The sequence below is a fragment of the Alexandromys fortis genome, unplaced genomic scaffold (assembly GCF_014885135.2).
Source record: "Alexandromys fortis isolate MF-2015 unplaced genomic scaffold, M_Fortis_MF-2015_v1.1 scaffold_6, whole genome shotgun sequence".
Taxonomy (NCBI): domain Eukaryota; kingdom Metazoa; phylum Chordata; class Mammalia; order Rodentia; family Cricetidae; genus Alexandromys; species Alexandromys fortis.
Genome location: NW_026067902.1, coordinates 2882639 through 2908991, shown reverse-complemented (window position 1 = coordinate 2908991; position 26353 = coordinate 2882639). Strand labels below are relative to the sequence as shown.

The window sequence follows — 26353 nt, the reverse complement described above, 5'->3', positions numbered from 1 at the left end:
AATGGCAAAAATGCCTCTCCACTAACTGCCTGTTTGCTTTGCAGAGTCAGTTAAGAAATGTAGTGGGCCGTTACTGCGTGGTTATAAGAGCTTAAGGAAGGAACTGTTAAACACAGTAGCCACGTCACAAAGGTATCTTAGCTTCTCTCAGGCTGATACCAACCATCATTCAGACCACAGGTCAGGACCATCCCGAGGGTGCTGAATGGTGCAGAACTCTAGCTCGGCGCACTTACTACCTGCTTCCAGGAAATGCTGTGAAGATGATAACTTCGGAATCCTGGGGCGCCAACAAAGCTATGGAAACAACTTGACACCCACTGAGGCAAGAGGCTCCGGCATATGTGACACGCTCCATGCTGTCTAGGTTATGGAGCCCGAGTTTACTGCGTGATGACTCTACACTGCCACCTGACTCGGCTCTCCCATCAGCTTAGGCCACTAAGTACCAGGGGCAGCTCACCTGGGGCAGTTCCAGCCTTAGGACTGGAAAGGATGTGAGCACTCATCCCAGTATGTTTCAATGGCATTAAGGTGCATCATGAAACATATACACCCCCTTGTACACGAAGAAGAAAGGAGAGGGAACACAAAGAACATGACCCAAGGACCAGCCAGAAAACCTAGACAGTAGCCTTAGCTGAGAAGGCTAAGCTATGCGGAACACCTGGTCTCAAGGATTGCTGGTTATGTTTACCTACCCATCAATCAAATGATCAATACCATATCCTGAAATCTTTTGCTCAGGTGGAAAAAGAGAAACTTGGATCTTTATATGCTATAGTCCTGATCCACATTAGAAATGACTGGAAGTCAGCCTTGGAACTTCGGAAGCACTTGAGCTTAATCTGGTCTAGACTCTGTTCATGAGGGTTCACATGTGAAAAGGAAATCTGCCCCCAAGTGATGTTTTTGCACCTCGATGAGCTACCGACAGATAACCTGCACCATTGGGTTCCTTGGCATACTCAAGTGCTTTAGAATGGCAGAGGGCAAAGAAAACAAGGAGTCGAACATCCTGGGAAGAACAAATAGTACACATCAAGGTCCTGGGACAAGAAAGAAATGTGATACACTCAAGAATAAAAATCAATAAAGAATACCCAGGATACAGACATGGTAGACACGGTGTTTTAAGACAAACCACGAGGAAAAGAAAGAAAAGCCCAAAAAGATCTGACCCAAGAGCTCTGGGAAGCTATTAAGCAGTTCGCTTTTACTATTAGGATGACCATCACATGTAAATGGTCAAGAAAAATAAAACAAAGATGGAGCAAGAATGGAGATGATATTGGAAGTTGGCCAGAGCCAATAAGGACAGGCCCTGTGGCAGTCATGCTAGCTCAGAGGCAAGCAGGCACTGCAGTGGCCAGACATGCAGCAGCAGCCGTGTTAGCAGGCGCTTGGTCATAGGGAGGGCAAAAGGACAAGATGGTTCAGAAGTTGGAGGCTGTGAGGATGGGGACAATGAAAGAGTACACAGGGGCTGTCCAGATGTGTGGCTTATGGCACTGGTTATCCAAATCCTAGTGCTTATCACCCATAAAAGGCTCTGTTAAAGGGGGAGTGCTCTCGGAGAGGACAGACCCCCAATTTGGCTTTGACCACTGAATTTGTGATACCTGGGAAATATTGACAAAAGACAGAGGGAGAATAGGAACCCAGAAAAGCCACCTGCAAACTTAACTGCAATGGGCACCTGTGAGGACATCATCCACTCTTCCTAGAAAGTGAGATCTGAGAGCACTTTGTTCTCACCTCATCCAGGGATGAGTTAGCCTAGGAAGAGATGAGATATCCAGGAATCCCAAGGTGGGGGGATTACCATTGCCGAGAAACGTGGACAACTATGGGGAGCTGTGGATGTGCGGTCCCTGGGAGCACAGCTCTGGAGTGTGATACAGATGCTGGGGTAGGAATCCTCTCCCGGGTCCTTATCAGACATCCTGACCTGGTCAAGGATGGATAGCAATCCATCCATTGGATTACTTAAACTGCTAGTAGAATACCAGTCCTGCACAGAAGGTCCACTTCTTCTATCCCCCTGTGCATTGCACTGTACATAAGGGAAAATCTACACAGAGAGCTCAGTGTTTGTGGGAGGGCAGAACAGACAGGTATCCATGACCTTAGCTGACATCAATCATAAGCAAGACTGGCCGAGAGCCCTAATAACCACCCTCAAAGGATAAATGTGCTTCACTATGAGACAGCTCAGATCCTGGTCTTCTACAAGCTCCTTTCTAGGAAGGGCCAGTGTCTAAATAGCTGGATGGCAAAGCAAGCCGACATCCCAAGTGACAGACAGCCTGCCTCACACCAGGGCTGGGCAAGGATTCCGTGACCCTAAGCGGTCTAGGAATCCAGTTCTGCTGAACTGCCCACTGAATTTAAGTGCAGCCGTAACTACACTCATGCTATATGGGAACTGACTGCCTTCAGCTATAACAGAACAGCACAGTGATGTTGACAAGCAAGAAAAGATGGTATTGGCAGTGAAAAATATAAGAAACGGATGGGAGGCCAGAGAAACAGAAGGAAGAAGGAAAAAGATATTCTGGGAGCAGAGGCCAAAGGTAAACATGTGGCTTCTTCCTGAACAGAACAAAAACTCTCAGAGGTTTTCCAATGAGAACCCAGGCTCTGGCAATCAAACAGGGACCGTCTACTTTGGCGTGAGGGAAGATATGTTAAGTCACAGTGGACCACCTTCACCAGAGCACACCGTCACTGCCTCACCCCTACCCCGCCTCTACCCCCACATACCCCTCTGCAGGCCTGAAAAGCAACCTGCCTAGAAAACAGAGCCATCTTTCAGAAGGGACAGGGCAGGTCACGACTTCAGGGGCTCTGAAATTCTGCTTCAATGGGAGGTTTGTGGCGAGCAGTGTGGGAAACTCAGGCTGGCTTGAGGCTCACCTGCCCACCCAGTGAAATTTAAGGTTGGTCTTTAGAGACCAGCACCTCCCTCTGCAGCTTTATCTTTCTGATGAGAGATTAAATGCTCACTTCAAGTTTAAATGGACTCTTAAGAAGCCACCACTTTGATCCTTTAGCAGTCTACAAGGTTTTAAAGTTGTAAAACCATTAAGATCTCCATCCAGAGATAATCTAGGTCCCCCTTTTTTTTTTTTTTTTTTTTTTTTTTTTTTTTTTTTTTTTTTTTTTTTTTTGCAAGGACTGAGTAAACTGGGAGTCTATTCTGGCTACTTAATATTTTCAGACGAAAGTCCTAGGGAGTGAAGGCAGGGGACTCCACAGACAGGTTCAGCCCGGTTGGGGGCAGGGCAGGTGGGAGAGGGGCACTGGGGGGCTTGTCCTCTGGCAGATCTGCCCAGCACTGCACTTCACCAGCGTTTCGGGGGACAGTTCCCTGAGGAGATACTTACGAACAGTGTCGTTACTGGAATCCCATGCCTCCACCAGCAAAGTGTAGGACCTCTGCAAGACAGATAAGCAAAGTTTAGTGAGTCAGATAGAATGGGTCAACCCTATGATGCTGCAGTCTCGGGGCCTCCCTGTGTGTTCTGCCGACCCAAAATAGCAGAGTCAAAGAGGCAGCTGGATATCTGAAGCCAGACCAACGTCTACTTTTTCTCTTCAGCTCTCATCCCAGCTTGATACCTCCCTTCCACCCAGCAGGGGCACACTGGGGCTCAGACCAAGCAAGCCAGCAGCCCAGAGTCCTGATCAGAAAAGAGTACCTCCCTACATGGGAACACATAACACATAGGTTTCCCAAAACTTTTCAGTCCCTAGTTCTAGTGCATGAGGAAAAAAAAAAAAAAAAAACCCCACACAAAGAATTTCTCCCAAGCCAACCTACTCAGGTGTTTGCACTGAGAAGAGAGCTGGTAGGGTTACGCTTTGGGCCCTGGTGGGGGCAGTCCCCAGGGAGGCCCCCTTTTCCTTTTCAGAACCCCTTTGAAAGGCCTGTCTGTGTGCGACCATCCCAGCTCCCACAAGTATCAGGTGACTCTCGGAAGAAGGAGGGGTAGGGCTCAAAGACTTAAGACAAAGGCAGCAACCTAGCATGGGTGGTGGGGTGGGCTGCGGCCCGTCTGTGGGAGAAAGTACAAAGGAGAAGCCACCGCACACCCATGGGGGTATATTTATTGATGAACCTATCTGTCAATAAGATCTAGCATTCCTAGAGTAATCAGTTGGGCAAACTAAACAAATTCCCTGGATCCTGGCAAGATGCCAGCCATTCTGCTGCAGCCCTCATTCTTTTCCGAGCTCGTCTCTGAATTCTGCTCTCTTCCCCAAGACCCAGGTCATGAGCAAATCTCCACTGTTCCTCTCCCCTCGCAACAGGCACTGAGGTGGAAGCTTGCTAAGCCGATCTGAGGGCTGAGAAACACAGCTGAGTAAAGGAACGGAACAGGTTGCTGGAGCCTTGCTCTGCCACCACCAGGAACCCAGGCATTGCTTATGTTGCTCCGATAACCGCAACGCCACCAGAAACACTGCTGCCGGGGGAAGAGATGGCACCGATAGGGGGAAGGCCTGGGAGAAAAGCCGGAGGTTTCATTCATAAATCAAAGGCCAGCTTATTACTCTGTCAGTGACACAGCAGGTCCGCTCTGACAACAAACATATCTCGCGATAGACCCTGCCTTGGAATTCAGCCGAAATATGTTTCATACTTACAGCAGGATTCCATTTCGTTCACTGATAACTGTGGGAAAATGCTCCCAAAGCAAGCAAAACCGGGCAAGCTGGGGCACATACCCAGCCCTCTCTGGTTAGTGGCTCTAGGTCCAAATACATTGTTATTGTCGTTAATATTTTATTAGTGAAAGTTACACCTTATTTACAGCCTCTTTAAGCTTCCGAGGACTTCCTACAAATTACAGGACTCTTCCCAAAGAGCAGCAAGAAATTATATTTCTCTACTGATTCATGGTGAGAGCCAAGTCGAAATGAGGCCAGATGTGTGGCTGATTCTGTATAATTAAGCCCTTCATTTGTTGGTCACGTTGAGTCCCACATCCTTCACTTCAACAATATTGCTGTAATTAATCCTCTGATTAAATGCATTGATACCAAGAGTTTTGACAGACTTGCACAAGCACTAAACACACATAATACCCACAAGCACCACTGCAAAGGAAGGTGCCGTGGAACCAGCTGGCGCAGCAGCATGAACTCAGCTTCATAGTCAAGGCAGAAGGAATCCGTAGACCTTGCACAAGAACTTGTAAGATCAAGCCATCTGTCAGGTTCATCCTGGATTCGAAAGTTGATGACCAACCCTACCCCGGGCTAGAGGGAACAGAACTGTACCACAGCTCCATGGGCTGGCACTACGATCTTTCAATCAAGTGCCTTCCTTTTGGGAGGTGGAAGTGGGCTTGAGTTAGGGTATGGGGCCTGCAGTGACAACTTTGCTCTCGCTTGAGAGCCTGAATTAGAGCTCCCTGTCTCCTGGGGCCTGGGTGCCCTGCCTTCAGAGAAAGGATTCCCTGCAAGGCTTTTATTAAGAGGCATTCTTCCCTCCCACTCCATCCCCACACTATAGATCAACAATCAAGATAATTTGGCAATGATTATTAGTTGCTAGGGAGCTTTAATTTTTTCCCAGGCCCACGCTTGACCTCTGTACATCCCCAGCTATATGTCCTAACGCTGCAATGCTAGACCATGTGTACCTCATGCCACTCAAGCAGATACCCAGCCACAAATCAGTACACGTGACTGCCTGCTCCAAACCACCCCCAGCAGAGGCCCAAGTCCCCAGTCCAAGGAGGGCTTGGAAGGGGCTCAGTTTTAGCTCAGTCTTAACTTCACACCCAAAAACCAAACAAAAAAAAAATCCTGAGTTTCTGGGGTTCAAACAGTAAAAGACTTTGAGGAGTCACCTGGATTTCTTCTTGTGTCCTAAGTCTCCCCAGAGTAGTAGTCTGGGGGCAAAACAAGAGGCGTGATAGTTACCAGATCTTCCATCTGGATTTGCCAGTGAGTCACTTCTGGCCCTTCCCAGCCCGGGGCTCAAGGACATCTGGCAGCATGGCAGCTGACTCCCATTCTTGTGAAGCATCAAACAGGACTGGTCAGCTTTCCAGAATGGCCTTTTGGGAGATTTCCATGCAATGTTACCTACAGAAGAGTCCTGGCATCAAAGTCCCCAAGGCATACCGTATGCAGTCACCAAGTTGCTGTACCAAGGCTCTGTCACCAGGCACCACCTCCTATCCTCCACACTTGAGCTGCTGGTCTAGGGTTCATTCTTTGTCCTGCCCCACTCCATGGCGGTTACCTTGGCACTGGGCAAAGCAGTAAGCACTTAATTGCCACATTAAGGGGGGGGGTATGTAAGAAACAAAGGTGATTGTGTTGGCAGCTGGGAGCTTCCTTTTCCTGGCAACAGTGGCAGCCAAACCAAGCCCTAAGAAGTGGCTGCCTCCCCTCCTGCCAAGCGGAGGGACACAAACAAACCGCCATCCAAACAGCACGCGTGTGGAGTCCAAAACCCCAGACCGCTGCGACAGGCAGGCCCGCCAGAGGCAAGCACATCCTGGGAATGCCCCGAGTGCCAACACAGCCATTGTACATAGCCTGCTGGCCCTGGGTCTGTCAGGGGCCCTGCATGTGCTCTGCTGACTCAACTGGTGCTTCCTGTCACTTGTCCTGTGTTAGCAGTATTTCTGGAGAGGCCCCCATTCTTCTCTGTAATCCTCACTTCAGTCGGTCCAGCCAGCTCTATTGTCCTGCCTGCGTCTGGGTGGCCAGGGTATAAAATATTCCAGGCACAAAACATGTGAAACAAAAAAGGTTTCAGAGAGTCCATGTGTGGGCACACACAATTCCTGTCTTTTAGGGTTTTGGCAAGGTGAGGGGGTGAAGAAAAGGCCACTCCCCCTAGTGCGTGCAAGCTGAGGCTCCCGCCATAGAAAGCAACCATTTCTGCAGGGTTTGACATGTCAATAGAGTGTGATCTGGTGACAAAGGGTGATTTTCTCATCAAAGCCCACCTCAAAGGCTCACCAAGGGGCCCCGGAGCTCATATCCAGATTGGAGACTCTCAATGAGAGGCCCCTAACCCCGTTCCCATCATTACCCTCACCTGTTAGAAAAGCATCCCACTGATAATTAAATGCACCAGTTACAAAAGGGTGGCGAGGTTAATAGATAGAATACCGAGGAGCCAGCCAAGCACAACCATCCAGTTCACACAGAGCAAGCCTGAACAAGAAGCCTTTCTACTTATTTACCAAAAGCGCATAGAAACTGGGCTGAGCTGGTAGAGGACTCAGTTTGATTATTTACATGCCCCCCTTTAACCACTAGGAGCCACCCTGGGAATGTCTTCCCCACGCATGTGCTACTCCAATAAGAGATGTTACTGACACCATGAATAAGGGCCAAGGGGCTGCCTGTGGGCCAAGGAGTAATCAGAAGTCAGCAGCAGCAGTTTCTGAATTCAAGATCTCCCTACCATGTTAGAATCTTCACTTTCATGCCTCCAGATGTGTCCCCCAGCCCTTGGAAGGAAAGGTTAAGTCGCTTTTCTTCTAACTATTTTTAAAGTATATTTAAGAGCTGGAGTCAAATGCCACTTCTGAGCAGCTTGAATCCCAAAACCTCGGGGTCGGGGATACTGCTAGCACTTTACCAGGGAAATTTCTCAGGACTGTTTGTCATTATGGATCAGCAAGGTCGCTCTATGCACACACACACACAGTTTATGCGCCCTCACATTGTTAAGTAATCTAGAAAACCTGACACTGGGACCAAGTCTGGCCCTTCTTCAACAGGAACAGTGTGACTTTGAGTCCGGCCGCCCAAGCCTGCTGCCTGCATCCCTGTTTTCACATGTGAAATGTGAAGACAACTATTCGCCTCGGTCTTGTTTTTTTTTTTTTTTTTTCCCCACAAACAGTCTCTTTCCTCCATGCTAAATTTCCTGCTTGTCCTCTTTCCAAGGCGTCCCTGAAGGTCCCAGCACGTGTAAAGATGTTAGGCTCTCTGGGCAGTTATTCCTCTAACCACATCGCTGCGGCCTTGTCTTCTGACCCCTTCAGCTTCCAACAGCACTGAGCCTTAAGCTTCCCCATTTTCTACAAATGTTCTGAGTCCCCATAGAATTATGGGTGTGGAGCTGGTGGGCTGCAAATTCCTGTAAGTACTGGAGGTTTGAGCGAGTTGCTAAGAAACAAGGCAAGGGAGAAGAAAATACAGAGACGGTTATACCTGCAGGAAAAGGAACACTATTAGAAACCAAGTTAAGTCCTTGGAACAGCAGCCCGCGCAGGTCACAGCTATTCTACTGGGCAATGTTCCCCCCAAAGCTTATTCCTGCAACATAAACATGTTTGAGGCAGATTTCTTAAAGAAAAAGGATGTTTCTCTCCACACATAGATCATCCCTTGGGCGGAACACATACACCAAGGCACTGTTTGCACACACACTAAGCATGCAGGCGAGGTACAGAAAAAGCTAACTTAAAGAGAACCTTATTCCTCTGTCGCCCATGTGTCCACACACACATCTAGAGGAACGATGGCAGAGAGCATAATTATACCCAAGGACTGGTAATTTACATTCTGGCACTAACCACCTGAAGGCAACTTGACTCTAACCCTGGTTATTTAGTTACTCGGGCTCTAAGTGTGAGAAGGGCTCAAGCTGGCACCCTTTTGCCCTGTTACAGTCTCATTCCATGGGCTGTTCCTAAAATAATTAATCTCAGCAAGACTCTGAACGGCGTCAATGTTATTTAAAGATAAAGCCAGATACTACGGTTGTCTCCCCCAAGTCATTGCAATTTAGGGCCACCAATGCAGCTATATGACTGAGGTTTTCAAAAACACAAGTAATTACACTAATGCATTTTTAATGAGCAGGCACTCCTGGGATTTTGAACTAATTCGGGGAGGTGCAAATTAACCATTTCGGTGATTTATAAATGCTTATTCCCAAATCATTTCTTGTTAAGCCCAATTACCTGCCATAATGATGCTCTTATCACCTAGTACCCCAAATTGAGAAGAATAAATCAAGCCAGTTGCTGCAAGTTGAGCTCCCTTGCAGCACGGATGGCAACACAGTCAGAAGCCACGGGCACGATGCTGAAGGACTGGGACCCAGCAGCAGATACCAAGTGGGATATAGCCCAAGGGGGATATAACCAAATGTGTTGCTGATGCAGGGAGGCCCACTTCAGAGCATCGCTCATGCTGGGTGAAGATTGTGTTTCACATCTGACCAAACCATTTCCTCGTCTTCCTCTCTAGACCACGAACGGGGAGGGGGGGCATGATACCAAACAAAAAGACAGGAATTACATGACCTTCACTGGACTAAGTCTTGCCAACCGCAGTGTTTCCCTTCCCTTGTAAGCCAACTTAGGAGGACTTAGCCCAAATGACAACTGGGCCTGCTTAGGGGTTGGCAGCTTATGTGGCTAAGAGGCCAAGGGAGCCTGGAGTTTCTGTTTGCTTTTTAAACTCTGTGTTCTTTCCTTGAATCCTAGTATCTGCACATCACATTCCACTGTTACCTACCCAAGGGAATTTTTTTTTTTTTTTTTAATTTGTGGAGCTTAGAGTCAAACCCAGGGTCTGTGAGAATATCAGGCCTATACTCTGCCAGTAAGCCACCCCCTGCCCTGGAGACCAGATTTTTGAAGACAAACTTCTAATGTTAATTACCGAAGTGAATGAAGCTGTGCTGTCCACTAACTAGGGAAGGTTAAGGCTTTCGCGGGAGCTCACTCACCCAGGAGCTGTTCTTGAAGGTTACAGACGGCCAAGTTTCTCTAACCACACTGAGGAAAATAAACTAAAACAATACACCCAAACTTCAGCTTCCCCTGGGAAGTAGAGCTTGTATTTCACGGGCGGCCTTTTTGGGGCAGCAGGATGGAGACTTGCTTATGAGTGAGGCATGTACTTGGCCCAGCTTCAAAAGAACCACATTCGCAGTGCTGACCCAGTGGGTCTCTCTCTTTCTAGAAAAGTCGACTCTATTTCATGGTTGGTGACCCGTGGGGCCTGAAGGCACTGAAGAGTACTCAGCGCCTTCAGTGGCGGCAACCTGCCATCCACCCATACTGTTTCAGCTCCTTGTCTGTGAAGGGCTCTGCCAGGTGTCAAATGCAGACAGCCACACTTCTAGGTCACTTTTCCCCAGCTAGCCCGAGGAGCAAGCCTGTCTGTTTTCATCCAAGTCATCCTCCCTCTGACCCCTCTCTCCAAAATAAACCTCAGCCAGGCCTGCCGTTTTTTCCACATCACTAATAAGACTCCTTTTATGGTCTTGTGAAAAGCGAGGGGGTCGGACTGATCCTAGGGAGGGTGGAACCACCTGCAGGCCCCTTCCTCCTAAAGTCCAAACACAGTTCAAGGGCAGCCAGCAGTCACCCTAAGCTTGGACCCAGCCAGATTGAGAGGTGGCCAACCTCTTTAGCTTAAAGTTCTCCCTAATAGGGGATTAACAAACAAGACAAACATTCTTTGTAAAAGTGAAATCCCACAACAGACACAGCCCGCAGATCTGAGGAGAGTTTCACTTACAGCAGCAAAGCCCCTGCCAAAATAAGACCCTTTTAATAGCATGTTTTCGATAACTGTCTTATCGCACCCACGGCAGAGGCCAACTCCTGTAAATGCAGACTTTAAGAGCCAGCTCAGCTTCACACACAGACAGAGCCAGACAGGCTCCTCTCCCGCCCCTCTTCAGAGTTTCAAATCACAGCCCAAACCCGCGGGTAGGAGGCAGCAGAGCGCACCCCATCAGAGCACGTGGCGGAAAGCAATCCTCGGGGCACAGAGCTCCCCCCTCTTACCACCCACCCTCGGAGCTCAAGTTTGGCCAAGCACCAGTCCTGGCAGCGAGTCACGCCTCCTGGACAACGGGCACACCCCCACCATTTCCCTTTCCTCCCCTTCTGCAATCGCACCCATCCTCCTTCCACCCATTTTGGGATGTTGCAAGGGCTTTGCTGCAGAGTCTGCCAGCTGTACGCCGGCCTCAAGCTGTTCCGAGGGCCACGAAGGGAGATGAGGGGGCATGCACTTGCACCCGAAAACACTACTTCCAGCGGGCCTCCCCTTACTAAACCCTGCCACAGCCCCGGAAGGGCTTGCGGAGGCCGTGTGCCCTCCGGACGAGAGTGTGCGCCCGCCCTTCCCGGGGAAGTTTGCAAACACAGCTGTTCCAGAGCTGGGGAACCGCTGGGAATAAGGCAGCCAGGGCTTCACCAAGCAGGGGCGGGAGGAAGGGGCCGGCAGGGGGCGGGGGTTCCCAGACTAAAGCCTAGACACCAGGCGGAGACACCCCTGCAGCCGCCATCCCAGGCTGGGAGAGCGCCCTCCAACACACCAAAATCTCCCCTCAAGTCGCGGGAAACCGGCTCCCCCACACCCTGCAGGAAGGACACACCCGCCCTCGGGGCGGCTCACGGGAAAGGGGAGGGTGCCAACTTGGACAGCGTTCGCAGGGCAGACTGTGCGCAGTCGCCTTCCAGGGCGCTCTGAGTTTTAATTAGTTAAGCAAAGAGATCATCTACAATGACCTCCTGGTTGAGGGCTATTGCAAACAGTAAGTATAAAACTAACATCCTTGGGTACTCCCCTTTCCCAATCCTCTTCGGCGTCCCCATTTCAGTACATTAAGCAAACACCATCGAGGATGGAAGACCCGCCTGTCCCATCTTGTTCAAGGTCTAGCTATAGCATGGGCTCTCGCTTGCCATCCAAAAAGCCTCTCCACTTAACGCCAAGTTTCAAGCCAGGGGCTACTAAATCCTTCTCAAGGGAATACAGGACTCGGCCCCGCGTTCGACTCCGTCCGGGAGTCGTTCACTCACCGGCCAGGCGAAACTGAAAGGCAGCACGATGCGGTTACGGTCGTTGCCGCGGCTGGCCTTGAGATTGAAGGTGTTGCCTCCAATGACAGGCGTGGACCCCGAGCCGAAGCTGCAGGGTCCCCCGGCCGTAACGCGGGACTGATACTCCTTGAGGCACACTTTGAAGTACGTGTCACACTCGTCGCGGACGCACTTGCGGTCGCCAGGGTTCCGGGCACCGCCGCAACAGTTCCCATTCTGCAGTTCTCCGTTCACGTTCTGCATGGACAGGATCTCCAGCTCAAACTGACCCGAGGCCCCGCACACCTGCCGACGAGGAAGGAAGGTCAACGTCTGAGAAAGTTTTTCTGTCGAAGTGGAGACTCCCTGCGATCCCCCACCCCACCCCCGAGGCGCGAAGACTTCGCTGCAAGTGAAAATAATTGTGCAAAACTAGGTTCAGGGCTTGACCTGATTCAGTGGCATAAAAACCAAGTACGGGAAAAATCGGAGAACAGCCCCGAGGGGCCAAGAGCGTGATGAACGCACTCTACCCAGCCTGGAGGAGTTTATCTTTCGAGGCCGGAGTCTTCCCTCTGGGGAGCCGGCGTTCCCAGACCCACTGCAGCCCCAGGGTCGGGGAGCCTGGTGCCCAAGGACTCGAGAGCCTGCTCTGGGAGCCACAGCCGCCCGTGTCCAGGACGCCACGAGGGAAGGGAGAAGAGTGCGGAGAGGAAGAACGGGAGAGACTCCTACCTTGGCTCGCAGGGCACAGAGCAGGGCGAGCAGAAGGCTCAGGGGGCGCCCGGGCCGGCCGCGCGTCCGTGGGGACCGCATCGCTGCGCCGCGCGCCGCGGGCACTCCGGACGCCGCCGCCGCCGCCGCCGCCGCTAGCGCTGGTGCTCCCGCCGAGGCTGCCGTCGCCGCTGCCCCCGCGGCCGCCGCGTCCCGGCTCTAATATACTCCGTGGATTGGAGCATGCACGACTGGAAAACAACACCACTTTTCAAAAGCCCTTTCAAGAGCAGCGCGTTCCAGAAGGCAAAGAGGCCGGCCTCCTTTTATTATTCTGATCGCTTCTTTGAGGCGCTCCCCCTCCTCTTCCACCTCTCGGCTTTCTTTCCTTCTCTCGCGCTCCCCTTCTTTTATTATTATGATTATGCGCAGCCTTTTATTCCCTTTCAGATCAGCTGCACGGAACGCGGGGGAGGGAAGGGAAAAAAAAAAAAACCTGAGCCTAGCTCGCCGGCCGGCTGCAGGTAACACAATGACGCGTGCCCGCCTGGCTCTCGGAGAGGGACCCGGAGCGCCCGTCTGGGAGTCGCGTCTCTGGCTGGCCACCTCTACCCAGCACGCGGAACAAGGCGCATGCGCGATTGTTAATATTCATAAGGGGCGTGCCCGCTTCAGGACACGCCCCTTTCCTCCGGGTTGATGGGGAGGGGAGGAACTTAGAAGGAGTTGGGGGGCTGCGGGAAGTACCGAGTGGCTTGGATGTCTGGGGGACCCCACACGCAAACCACTGCCCTGGGGACCTCGTGCCAAGAGGAAGGAAGGACCCAGGGGGGACATGGAGGAGCCCGTGGTTCTGAGCCGCCCGGAGTGCCTCCGCCGGACCGCCCCCTCGGTGCGCGGCCTGGGTGCCCAGGCAAGCCCCAGGTGTAGGCGCCGTGGTGCGGCCCGGGTAGTTGGGGCGGGTGGCTTCCGCCTTCCGAGCCGCCTGCGTCAGCTGCGGCTTTCACCCCGGGAGGAGGGCCTGCCTGCCGGGAGCCCGGGCCGCTCCCAGCGAGCGAGCGAGCCCAGAGCTCTGCGCTGGCGGCGGCGAGACTGGCGCGCTCGCCGCCGTCTGCTCGCCCGGCAGAGGCGACCTGGGCAGACGCTGCTGGGAACTTTGTAAAACTTTCCCGGAGCCAGACTTGCCGCAAATTCGAGGGAAAGCCTCGGCCGCGCGCCATCCCTTCCCAAATCCCAGTCCGTGGAGCCTCGGAGGGCTCCCAGCTTCCTTTACAGACCACGCCAGGGCAGAGGCGTGGGGAAGCAGGGGGAGAGGGTGGCGGGCACCCGAGGGCTCTGCTGAGGCTTCGGGGAAGAGTTTGCAGAGACGCAGAGGGCTCCGCCAGCCTCCCGCCCCCGCGCAGTGGCGGGATTGCACCTGTAGGCGGCCTCCGTGTTGCTCTCTGGGTGGCAAGGTTCGGCCTGAAAAGAACCTCTGCGCTGTCGCGGGCCACAGAACTTGGCTTCTCGTGGGACGGGGAGGGGTGGTGGAAACCGATGCTATTTTCCACCTTGAGTTGGGCCTTGCAATTAGCAGCGACACTCCTGGTCATAATCAAGGTCAAAGGGAACCCACAGGCTGGCCCAAGCCTCTGACAGCCCCTCTCCAGCTGGGTTTAAAGGGAACTCTTTAGGAAAACTGATTTCCATTAAAGGATGAATGGAGTTTCATACCAGCCTTTGGGCCTTTCATGAAGAAAAGTGTGGATTTTCTTAGATCGGTTTCATGCTCTAACCCTTCAAAACAAAGGCATGATGAGTCAAGGGAAAAAGTTTCCAACTATGACAACATAAAGGTAGATATTCGTAGCGATCTACATTATAGAAAGTGCCAGATAACAATTTGGTGGGATCAAGAAAGCTGATCGGTACATTGGTTCAAGGCTACCCCAGATGGTTCAGCAATCTTGGCGTTTTAATCATCCAAAAGTGATTTCTTATTGGCAATGTGCCCCATCTTGATCATTCCCGAGGAACTTAATACATAATTAGGAAGCACATAGCCTAAATCAGAATGAGTTTGTAACTGGTCACAGAAGCACCTGTCTTAGGCAGCAGTCACGTGGGCATTTCTTCAGATACCCAGCTCCCATTAATTATCACTAACGCAAAGCATCAGCTGTCGACTTTAATGCGATGCAGGCTTTACCTACTAAAATTTCCAAAAACACAGTACTCCCCACTTCTCCTTCAACCCCTCACTTTTACCCTTAGTGGCCAAGTTAGGGTGCTAAATCACAGTCGGGTGGTGAGAAAAAAAATTACACAGCCCATAAAGGCCACAGAGGTCTTAGAATGTATAATCCTTGAGGTTCACAGGTCTAAAGCTGTCTTAAAGTTTAAAGCTGTCTCCAATAGTCCATGCCACCTGAGGAGGTTGCAGAGTCAGGCATTCAGTTGAGAATTTTTGAGCCAGTCACCTGAGTTACATTGAAGAGCTACCTGGCCTTAGTAATCAGTTGTCCTGCTGGTAACAATCCCAGCTTCGTGAAAGCTGAGATCAGTACCTGTGCACCGATGAGTCTGGCTCACTTCATAAGTAGGAAAGACTGGTTCTGAGTGCTGAAAAGCACCTAAATCACTCAACAGGAATGTCAGATCACTTCTAAACACCAAACACAGCAAATAGCACAGAGCCCTAGTCCTATCTGAGCCTGGGAACGCATATTTGAGGAAGATAGTTGTGAGTTCCAGGGGATTCTTTCAAAAAATTTCACTTGGGGCTCTTCCAGTGAGCTGGGAGTCCCCCAAGAAGCTAGTTAAGTTTACTGCAATGGACGCTGGGTGGAAGCTCTGTCCTCTACTTCCTAGATCACCCACCCCCGACCTTGAGAATGGGGAACTACTACAAAAAAAATTTCAGATATGGACATTTCCCCTTGCTAGGCCATCGTCTGCCTTTGGCCTTTGCTTTCCATCTGTAAATGAATAGTTCAGAAAACATTCCCTTGAAAAATGCCACATAGCCATCACCCTTACCCCTGAGAAAAAGGAGGGGCTCAGAGCCAGATACCCTAGGACCTGTTGTTCATGTCTGAGTATCTTTTGTCATTTTTTTTTAAAAGATGATGCCTCAATTTCTTTCCCACAAAATGTGCCCCCACCTTTACTGAATCATCCCCCAAAAGTGCTGATTTCCCACAGGGCTTCCCAAGAGACCTTCTAGTTTTAATGATTATATTTTAAACCGTTTCATCAACAGAAATCCTTAATCAACACTGATAAGAATCAGCTAATCAATATTTATTGAGAAGTAACTGCTGCGTGCAGCAGCGCGGATGATCTAAGGGATGCCACGTGAAGGGAAACAAGCCAGGCACCAAGAGTACAGCATCTGTGAGTTCCTTTAGACACAGCTCGAGAACAGGAAAAACTAGTCTCCCGTGAAAAATGAAGGATGGTAAGGGTGGTGGGTGGTTGGAGATTTGACGAGCTTGATGCTTTCCTGAGCATGAGATAAGGCTCCTATTTGTGTCTTAATAGGGGCCGGGTGACACAGGTGTCTGCATTATCAACTTCCATTAACAAGCACATTTGAAATCAGGGCCAGTCTTTATTTGCTTAAGAAAAGATTGAAAGATTGAGAGTCCCCTCCCCCCCATTACTTATGTCAATACAAAAGCATTTAGGGAATATTTGAAATGACACCTACAGTGAAACTTCAAATGCATAAAAAGTAGAGAATGCCTAGGTGGCTAGCTATACTTGCCTAAAGAAAGCAACAAGGTCTTAGAGCCTAGCTCCTGGGAAGCAGGAGGCTCACTTTGCATTCAGAGTCAGCATGGTCTATACGCAGAGATTCTATCTCAGAAAGACAGAAGGATGAAAAGAGGTGCTAGAAGAAGGGAATCAATGAGTCTAGGGAAGAGACTTGTTCACTGTAAAATTTCTCGTTGAAATGTCAATTATAAAATGCTGAGGAAGTAATTATTGATATGCCTGATATTATCCAAAGTTCCAAGAACATGGAAGAAACCAGCCAAATACTGGACCTCAGCAGGGTAGAGCAAAGCATATATATTCAAGGACTGGCAGGGGTGTAGATGGAGGTAGTAACCAAAGCACACTATTTGTTTTTCCCCCTATTCCTTGTCCTTCTAATTCTTTTCTTCATTGCAGTAAAGTCCAAATTAAAGAGAAGAAATATATAATGCACCCTTTAAAATCTTTTATCTTGTTTGTAGACTATATTTTATGTATACGTCTGTTTAGCCTGCATGTGTGTATATTCACTACATGCATGTCTAGGGTCTAAAGACATCATAAAATTACATCCGCTACCCCGGACCTGGAATTATGGATACCTGTAAACCACACTGTGCCTTCTGGGAACTGAACCCAGCTGCTCTGAAACCATCTCTCAAAGCTTCTCTAGCCTTGTTTGCAGAAAAGTTACCGCATCCTTTCAAGTCCTAGTCTATGGAGTTAATACCTCTCTGTCTCTTTTCAGCAGAGAAAAAAGATACTTACATATCCTGCAAGGTCCTCTCGTCCTATGATGGGCCACTGCTTCAGACTCTTGGTCAAGCCTACCAGAAATTCTGCCCAGTCAGCCCTCCAGGTAAGCACAACTTTTCCATATATGTCCATCTCCCTGGATTCTTCTCATTCTTCCTCATTATAAGAAATTGTACATAGAAAAAAACCCCTACCACCTAAGGTTGGACTACACATGAAACACTAAAAGTCAGGTTAAAGTAATAGTTCCCACACCAATCATAAATAAGGCATGAGTTTACCCACCAAGTATAAATTAAGAACAAACATAGTTTCCAAAGTTTTATTTTACATACACAAAACTATCTGAATTAATTTTCTTTCGAAAACAAAACCTGTGAATCTGTAGCATTATCAGGACTAATTTAGTATGAGGCTATGAGTGGATATCATTATAATTTTGCCTGTCCTGGCCAGGTGTGCCTCACACTCACTGTCGATGTGAACAGAGTTTTGTTTCCATGTTCTCTTTAACAAACCATCACAGAAAATCTCTCTAAACATTAGATCCAAAACTTAGGCAGTGTGGGACTAATGTCTCCATTTTATTCTTTATGATCCAGTGTTCTTATTTTTATCACTTTTGGAGCTATGGGGAGCTAAATAGTCCTGCTTATAAAGTCTCCACCCCCCCTTTTTTTCTTAGAATTGAGTCTTTGAGGGGAAAATATCCTTAGTATAAGTTGCTGTCGCTTTCTATGTTCACAAAGCACCTAGAAATGTTCCTTGGTCCTTCTCTGTGGCACTGGGGTAAGGAGGTGCCCCAATGGTGGATGGCACCTGACTGATTTGATGACCTGGTTCATAAAAATCCTATGGTACTTTGCTTTTATAACCCAAACTGAGCCATTTGTTCAAGTGACCAATCTAAATGCTCTTGCAAACCTTGCAGCTCCTAAAAGGAACCTAAAGAAATTTACACTTCCGGAAGCAGGTAGCATTTAAACACTGACAGGGCCCAGTGCATGCTGGGAGTGTGTTTTCACCCCACTTGCAGGCAGGTTTTCCAAAGAAATACAGAATGAAACCTATGTCTATGTCTAAGGGGGTTAGGGAGGGAGGAAAGCTGCTGGAACTTGAGAACAAGAGACTTGAATATATTGAGTTATCTGGGAATTTTTCCAAAACATGTAAATTTAAGTGTCAAAGAAAAATGATTACACCTGCCAGTGGTCATGGTGTTTCATGTTTGGGTTAATGTTTCCCAATAAATTACAACTCTGTGTCTGTGTTTGACACTTCTGTTCTCAAGCCAGTAGTCTCTTTAACTGATATGTGCTCCAATTTAGAAGTTATTATGAGTATCAAAATGGGTTGATTGTAACATTTATGTTTAATTTTCTCATTTGAAAGATAAATCATTTTTATGGTTGTTTTATAACAAGAGTGTATAAGGACAGTTAAATAAATATTAGCAAGCATAGGGATATTGACCCAGTATAAATGTCCGGATCTTCAGTGATAGCCATAGTATATGTTTGCTGATACATAGATATTTTTATAAACATCATTCAGAAATTATTTCAGGACAATGGAAAAATCCTTTTTCTTTTGTCAGTAAAGGCACAGAAAATTTTTAAATGGCAATAAAGGAGGAAATTTGATTTCCAAAAGATTATTATTTTATGCACTGAAGTAATGATATTTTTCTTAAAGCCAGTTAGAAACTGGAGAAATCAACTATTTTTGTGAAGAGGAACTTAGGGGATTTTTTTTCTAGTAGACCACACATGTAACATGCCTTCATAGTGCAATTTGCCCATGGACAGAGCTGCATTACTAAAATTACAGGGGGTTGGCAGTTAAGCAAGCAACACCCACAGTCTCTACATAGTTCTCACTAGCTTCTTAATATTTCTGGAAGACTCTTCTCTGGTTTGGGAGCTGGGTTTTGTTCTTAAACTGTAGTAAAGTACTCATAACCAAGTTTACCATACTGAACTATTTTTAAGTTTGATGGTGTGTAGAGCATTGATGTTGTGCAATAATCTCTAAAAGCTTTCCACGTTGCAAAACTGAAAGTCAATCCATTAAATACCTCCCTTTGTCTTCCTCTTACTTTGGGCACCTTGCAACAACCATTTAACCCTGTCACTAGGTACTCCATATAAAGTGGCTGCCTACACCATCTATATCTGATTTCACCTAGCAAATGTTCCCGAGGTCCATGCACATTGCAGTATGTGTGAGGATCCTCCCCTTCTGCTGGGGTGTAACTCGTCAGTAGAATGGGTTCCATTTCTGGTAATTATTGCAAAACAAAGCAAAATATATCTTCATTTTTAAAAAAGTGTGTGTGTGTGTGTGTGGTGTGGGCACATGTGCACATGCAGGTAATTGCCCCCCCCCCCCCCCCCGTGTACACAGCCAGAGGCTGGAGTTGATATTGGATGACTTAATCCATCTCTCTCTAGTTTATTTTTGAGGCAGAGTATCTCTTACTGAACAGTAAACTCATGATTTAAGAAGACTGGCTAGCCAGTGGTGTCTGGGGAGTCCTCTGTCTTCCACACAGTTGGTGTTATAGACAAGCATCCCCACATCTAGGCCTTATGTGGGGGGTGGGTATCTGAATTTGGGTCCCCATGATTCCTCATTGAATCGTCTCCCCAGTCCCTGCTCTCTATTGTTTAAGGCTGATGTCATTATGTTTGAATTATGCATTTTTTTCTAATACATTGTCTTGTGATAGATATTTGAGTTGTGCCTAACATTTGGCTCTTTTGAATAATTCTGTTTTGTTGGGTATAAAATATCTCTTTATGTCCCTGATTTCAATTCTTTTGGGCATATACTGGATACCATGTCTAAGTGTAATACTGACTGAGTGGGTTGTGTCATGCTTAAGAAAGGGCAAAGTAAGGTCGTAATATGAAGACCTTTAAGTAGAGCAGCTGAAGGACTTAGGAGAGGGTCCAACTGGAAAAGAGGGGAAAGGAAGCCTAGTGTGTTAGACAGACTGACAAGTAAGATGACTTGAAATTCTGCAATGGCATTTTGGGCTTGGTGGATGGAGGTTGCATGAAATTTGACTTTTAACTCAATAGAAAGACCATTTGTTTCTGTAACCAGCCAGGATACAGTGATTCCTTGCCATCAAATATAATCAAGCAGAGGTTTCTCTGGACTATTGTAAAAAGAAAGTGAGAACAAGAGATTCTCTGTCATGACTGGGAGATTGTGCTGGGGAATTTCCTGGGAATCAGATCCACACACAAAGACTATCTAGCAGCAAGCCTTCTCATACTCTCCCCAACGTGCTCCTCTGAATGCAGTCTCAGAATCAACAGTATTGGCATCTACCTATATAATTCCTGCCTTGTGGGACTGAAGAAAGGGATCAAGAGTTCAAGTCTAGTCCAAACTACCTAATGAGTTCCCAATCATGTCTGAAAAAAGAAACAAAAATCAAACAAACAAACAACAACAACAAAACCAGAATCTTGGGAATCTCAGGTCTTTGTTCCAGAACTCTCTGAGTCAGAACCTGCAATTATATAAGATGTTCATGTGATTTCTATACATGTTAATGTTTAAGAAGCCCTGGCCTAATATACAAGGAGCCCAGTCTTCTAGAATTGTGTTGCTTGTACTGCTCTTTCTACCTACCAGCCATTCTCTCTCAGTCAGCAGAGAATGGTAGACAAATGAACAAACCCAGCTGAGGTCAGCTGAATGGATCTTGGTCAGCAGAACCTTCCACTCAACCCACACTCTTGAGAGAATTAACAACACGTTCTTTTAAATTAGGCTTAGAGCTGGTTTGTTGGGTAGCATCATTTCAGCAACAGATCCTTCCTCTGTGGGTGAAATTAAAAACAAAACAGACAAACAAACAAACAAACAAAAAAACCAAGCAGAACTGCAAAGTGTCTGCTTTTACCATTCAATTGAAGATCATTGTCACTAGTGAGCTTCTGAGAGCTACATGCATCTCTGGGTAACCAAACTGAACTCAACAACCTCTACTTGAGTCAGCAAAGAGTGAAAATGCCATCACTAGAGACTTGTTCTGCTCAGTGTACCTAAGGTATTTTCAGGCCTCTGTGTAACAAATCTTGACTTAAACTTTTGTAACCAAATTTTTAGATTAATGTGATTGACCAAAGCTCTCTGTCCTTCCTGTAATAGATGCTGTATGTTCCCCAGAGCATGGAGAACTCTTGTAGTCAATAGACGGAGTTCTCATGTGTTCTTGTGCAATTCAGTTACAAAAAGGGGTAGGATGGTAAACTTTCCAATCATCAGTTGGGTGGGTTCCCAACCTGTAGTTGTTATTGTAATTACATCATTCCAGGCAATGTTACATAAACTGATGGAATAAGTGTGCCAAAAGAGAGCTGTTGCTTCCATGCATACTAAATCAAATATAACTGGAGGAAAACAAATATGAGGAGCTAAAAGTAGATTCTCATCGAATAAACGTGACCCAGGCAACTTTAACAGAATTGAAAATGTCTTAAAAATAGAGAACAGAGTTTGCATTCTGACTACTATGCATTTTACTTCCTTTGCAGTTTAAGGAATGAACACTAAAAAGATGATGTATTATCTATGTAATTGGATGCAATCCTACCATTGTAAATTAAAAAAAAATTGTCTTATGTTAAAAGGTGGGCCGACAAATATCAATTTGCATGTTTTCTGTTGAAGTGAAGCATTTGTGTATCATCTTTCACGATACCATTTTTAACCAGTGTTTTTGATTAACAAACCAATTACAAGTGATGATTGTATCGCTTCAGGAGGTTTTATTCTATTACTGGAGTCTGGACCAGTGCCTGACATATAACAGAAACACGATTCCCAGCTGTTGAATGAATCTGTTTTAGATGGCTGGCAATATACATCATAACAAAAGCAGACATGTTTTCACACACCAATGTGTTTTAATACTGACATTTAAGAACCAGTAACGTAGAAGAAGAAGAACTGTCTTAGTAATTCAGTAAATCTTTCAAGTATTGCTTCTTTATAAAAGACTTTAAATAGAAGCAGAAGATTCAGGAGTTTGCCATTATTGATAATGCGCTACTAGCATGTAGAAGCATCATCGGGAAGGCTTGTAATTGTGAAACTAAACTTACAGAATTTGTAGTTAGTCTGAGGTAGCATCCTAGAATTTACATTGCTAACAAGGTCCTTCTGTAAAGCCCAAACTCTGAGAGTCACCAACCTACTAATCCCTGAAGTGGATAATTACTAAGGCCATCTGCCTCTCCCTCTGGCCATGCACATCCTGGACCATTTAATTCCTTCACATGGCACACCTGATTGGACATTTGACTTCTGTGTTTTCCCGACCAGTTTCCAGTTGTCTGGGTTCCTTGAGGAACAGAGTGAGACAACTGAGGTGTGCAATCCTGGGTCATTTGTGAAGCACAATAGTGTCATTTTCTTGTTTGATGTAACCCTACAGCAACACTCTAAAAATGACAGTAATATACCCACGCTAGAGATGGGAGGACATCTGTGGCATTCTGAACTGAGGTTCAGAAGGACAGACCCTTGTATACCCACTTTCCTCCACAGAGTTATGTAGCTAGTAATCAGTGGCATAAGTGTCATGGTGGATTGAGTGAGACTTGAGGGCCTTCTTTTTTCCGTAGTAGCAGTGAAGGCTCTGGGTTACTATGCAGTTAAGATGGACAATTACATCTAGAGTAGAAATTCTTAGACTCTAATCTGCAGGCAAACCCTGTGGACACCTTATGAAAATGCAGATTCTTATTCTATAGGAGGAGGGAAGGCCCAAGGTTAGGTCCTACATTTCTCACAAGCTGCTCATTGATGCTGAGACTGCTGGTCTCAGATCATGCTCGTAAATCCTAGCAGCACCAGGGCAGACCCTGGATGTCTGCGGGCAGAAAAGAGAGCTCCTAACAAGTGCTTTTAAACAGATCACACCCACAAGATAATTTGCCTTTCTTTCTTTCTTTCTTTCTTTCTTTTCTTTTCTTTTCTTTTCTTTTCTTTTCTTTTCTTTTCTTTTCAATTTAAAGAAGGAACAGGAAATTTCCTATTTTAAAAAATGAGTTCATATTCATAGAGGTGCTCCAAGGCCATATAATCTGCATGGAGCTAAGTCCCCAGGAGCTTGTGCCCTACCATGATTTCCAGGGAAAAGAGGAGGGGGTGGGTCTCTGTTCACTTCAGAGGCATGCAAAGGGAATCTGCTTGGTCCTCCTAATTACCATCGAAACCAAACCAGCGTCTGGAATTTGAGTGGAGAGACTGTAAGTGCTTTAAGCTTTAAAACTCTTTCCTAATTTCCAGCCTGTCGCTGGCTTATTTTCCAGTTTTACACATTAATGTTTTCCTTCACTGACCTGGGTTTGGTTGTTCAGACCTTTAACCTCAGCCCTTGGGAGGCAGATACATGTGGATCAATGTGAGATCCAGGCCATTTTGGTGTTCTTTCAGGAACTCTAGCTAAGGATGCGTAATGAGACTTTGTCTCAAAAGCCAATCAGTCAAGCAAACAAACAAACAAAAGGCCTAAAAATGTTCCCATTGTAGTTATTTTTTCTGTGCTGAGTAGCTACATGGACCTAGAGCCTCATGTGTGCCACAAATAAGTGTCTTTAAAGTGTGTGTGTGTGAGGGGCCAGTTGCCCTTAGACTCCAGTCAGACGTCTGTGACCTGGAGTTACAGTTGGTTGTAGCCGCCCAACATGGGTGCTGGGAATGGAACTTGAGTACTCTGGAATGGTATTACCTGATCGTAACCCTTGATCTGCTCTCTGGTCCCTTCTTTTTACTTTTTATAGCAAAGTCTCACTAAGTTGCCCAGGCTGGCTTTGAATTCACTCTGTAGTTCAGGGAGGACCTTCTGTTTCAGCCACTCATGTTGCTAGAATTATAGTTCTTTGCCACCAGACCCATCTGAAATTCTTCTTGGTGTAGTACTCTGTGAGCTCTGACAAATGCGGTCTAGACACAGGGCATTCCCATCTTGCTCAATTTCCTGCTGTTGCTCCTAGGTAAATGTCCCTTCCCCTAGATGTTACAGCTCTACCTTTTATAGAATGTCCCATGAATAGAATCAGACAACAGTGGCCTTTTGAGTCAGACTCTTTGACTCAGCAGAATGTACTCATGATTAACATATGTCTCTGCATGTTAGTAAGTTCTATCCTTTTAAATTTCTGAATGACATCCTAATACCACAGTTTGTCTACCCCTAACTGAGAGAGCTTAACATTTCATCCTTTATTTCTAACGAATACAGCTGCTAGAAACACTTGTGCACAGGCTTTTGCTCAAACACACTTTTTATTTCTCCTAGGTAAGAATCAAGGGGTAGGCTTATTTGGTCACTTGGTAAGAAAATGACAAACTGTTTTCCCAATGGCTACGCCATTTGGCATTCATCCTAGCAACCTCTCAGTGTTACTTCTGAGATTGCTGGCCTCTGACCACGGGGCACGTTTCACTTTGGGGACCTCAATGAGGAGCTGCTGTGAGCAAGAGCCACCCAAGAGAATCTTGAGATCAGAGGTTTGGGAAAACCTGGAGAGGCTGGATTCCTTTCCCTAATCCCTTCCTAGCCCCATCTGTTGAGGTCTTCATGGCGGTTCCTTGCCTATGTCTTTGAGTCCACCTCTTCCCCAAGGAAGTATGCAGTCCTCCAACACTACCCTTCTGGCCAGATAATGTGGCTTTGAGAGACGCTCCTCCCCACCTGAAAAGACTGAGATGTTCTGAGATCAATCCTCAACACACTTGCCACTGACAGACCTCTAGCAGTTTCATTCTCCGGTCCTTCATTGGGCAGCTGCAGGGCCAGCCTCCTGTCCCAGCTCAGCCCCTGTGTGTTAACCTGAAAGCTGTTCCTATCATTTAATCCAGATGAAAATCTTCTCGTGGGCCTGTGCTCCCACCCCGCTCCCTGAGATACAGTCTGCCAAAGTAAACCTGGGCTTAAGTCCTGTCTTATAGAAAGAAGAGAAATGTTACAGCTTTCCACGCTCTATTCAAGATGAAGACTCTTTCCTAATCTAGAAGTGTGAGTCCTCACCCCTGCTGGGCTTTCTGAGAAAAATGACACTTGGGATTTTTTTTTTTTTTTCTGAAAAGAGCATCATTGAGCAGAGGTAAACTCGAGATGGCTTGAGAGGAGCTGTGTCGTCTTTCAAATTTCCTATCACCCAGCTGCGTAAGGTCTCATTGATGGCCAGCTGAGTTCCTTTGGGGTTTTGATTTTGGAGGTGTTTTTGTTTTTATTTCGACAGGCTCTGGCTGTGTAGTTCAGGTTAATCTCAAATACATTATGAACCCAGACTGACTTCACATTCCCGGTCTCCTTGCCTCAGCCTCTAGAATAGTGGGATTACGAGACTAGACCAGCTCACAGTTACGCTGGCCGCCAGCTGAATTCTTTCAGTTTAGAGAATGTGGATAGAGGAGGCTGTGAGCATCAAATCTAGCTTTTATATTCCAGAATTACTGGCATCTGTCATGAGGAACACAGAGACTCTCCCACCCCATCGCTGCAGACTTGAAAGAACATTCCCTATAAGAGTTCCCTAGTTCCCGCAGTTTCAGAAAAACAAAACAACATAGAAAATTTCATACACAAAATGAATTCCTTTTGGCTTGTTTCAGGACCCAAGCAGTATTCAGAGAATAAATGGTCTCAGGTGACTAATTAAAGGTGACTTCCTTATAAGGAAAATTACTATATGAACCCCATGAAAAATCTTTATCCCTTGTTGGGTAATATTTATTAAACTTCTACTTTATATAAGATGATCCAGGGAGCATATGGAGAAAACCAAATGTGAAGACCATCCAGAGAGCTTTGTAATCATAGAACACATTAAAAAAAATATCAGAATTGTATCAGGAACATTAAGCCCGTAGTCAGCATGGACAACCTTTGCTACACAATGAAATCACCTGGGGAACTCTAAAAATTGCTGATGCCTCAGCCCCACCCAAGAGATCTTGATTTAATTGGTCCAGGTTGTAGCTTGAGCACTGAGGATGTTTAACATCTTCCAATGTGTAGCCATGATGGAAACTCCAGGCACTCAGCTGCACAAAAGAAGAGAGAAGAAGAATGGCATTATACCAGCACCTTCCCTTACACCCTCCAAAGTGTATCTCACCAAGGGGTGTAGAATGAGACAGGCTTCAGGACTCACAAACACACGGGGATGTGGAACTGTACCACGATAGGAACTGAGAAAACGCCGTACCGATTCATGCATGTGTAGGATGGGATTGAATCATAACGGTATGAGAATAAATGAAGGAGACTCTAGAAGGACATGTTCCATGTG

The 26353-nt window shown here is 46.9% G+C and overlaps 1 protein-coding gene across 1 annotated transcript in view; it reads right to left on the bottom strand.

Moving 5' to 3' along the window:
• Jag1 (jagged canonical Notch ligand 1) overlaps positions 1–13027 on the bottom strand; it is a 35089-nt gene extending 22062 nt beyond the window's left edge. Inside the window, exons 1-3 of the mRNA XM_050131906.1 lie at positions 12552–13027; positions 11817–12122; positions 3390–3441 (exon numbers count right to left, since the gene is read on the bottom strand). Of these exons, the coding sequence (XP_049987863.1) occupies positions 3390–3441; positions 11817–12122; positions 12552–12632 (439 nt within the window). The 5' untranslated portion in view covers positions 12633–13027. The remainder of the gene's footprint in view (positions 1–3389; positions 3442–11816; positions 12123–12551) is intronic.
• Between the last annotated feature and the right edge of the window lie 13326 nt (positions 13028–26353).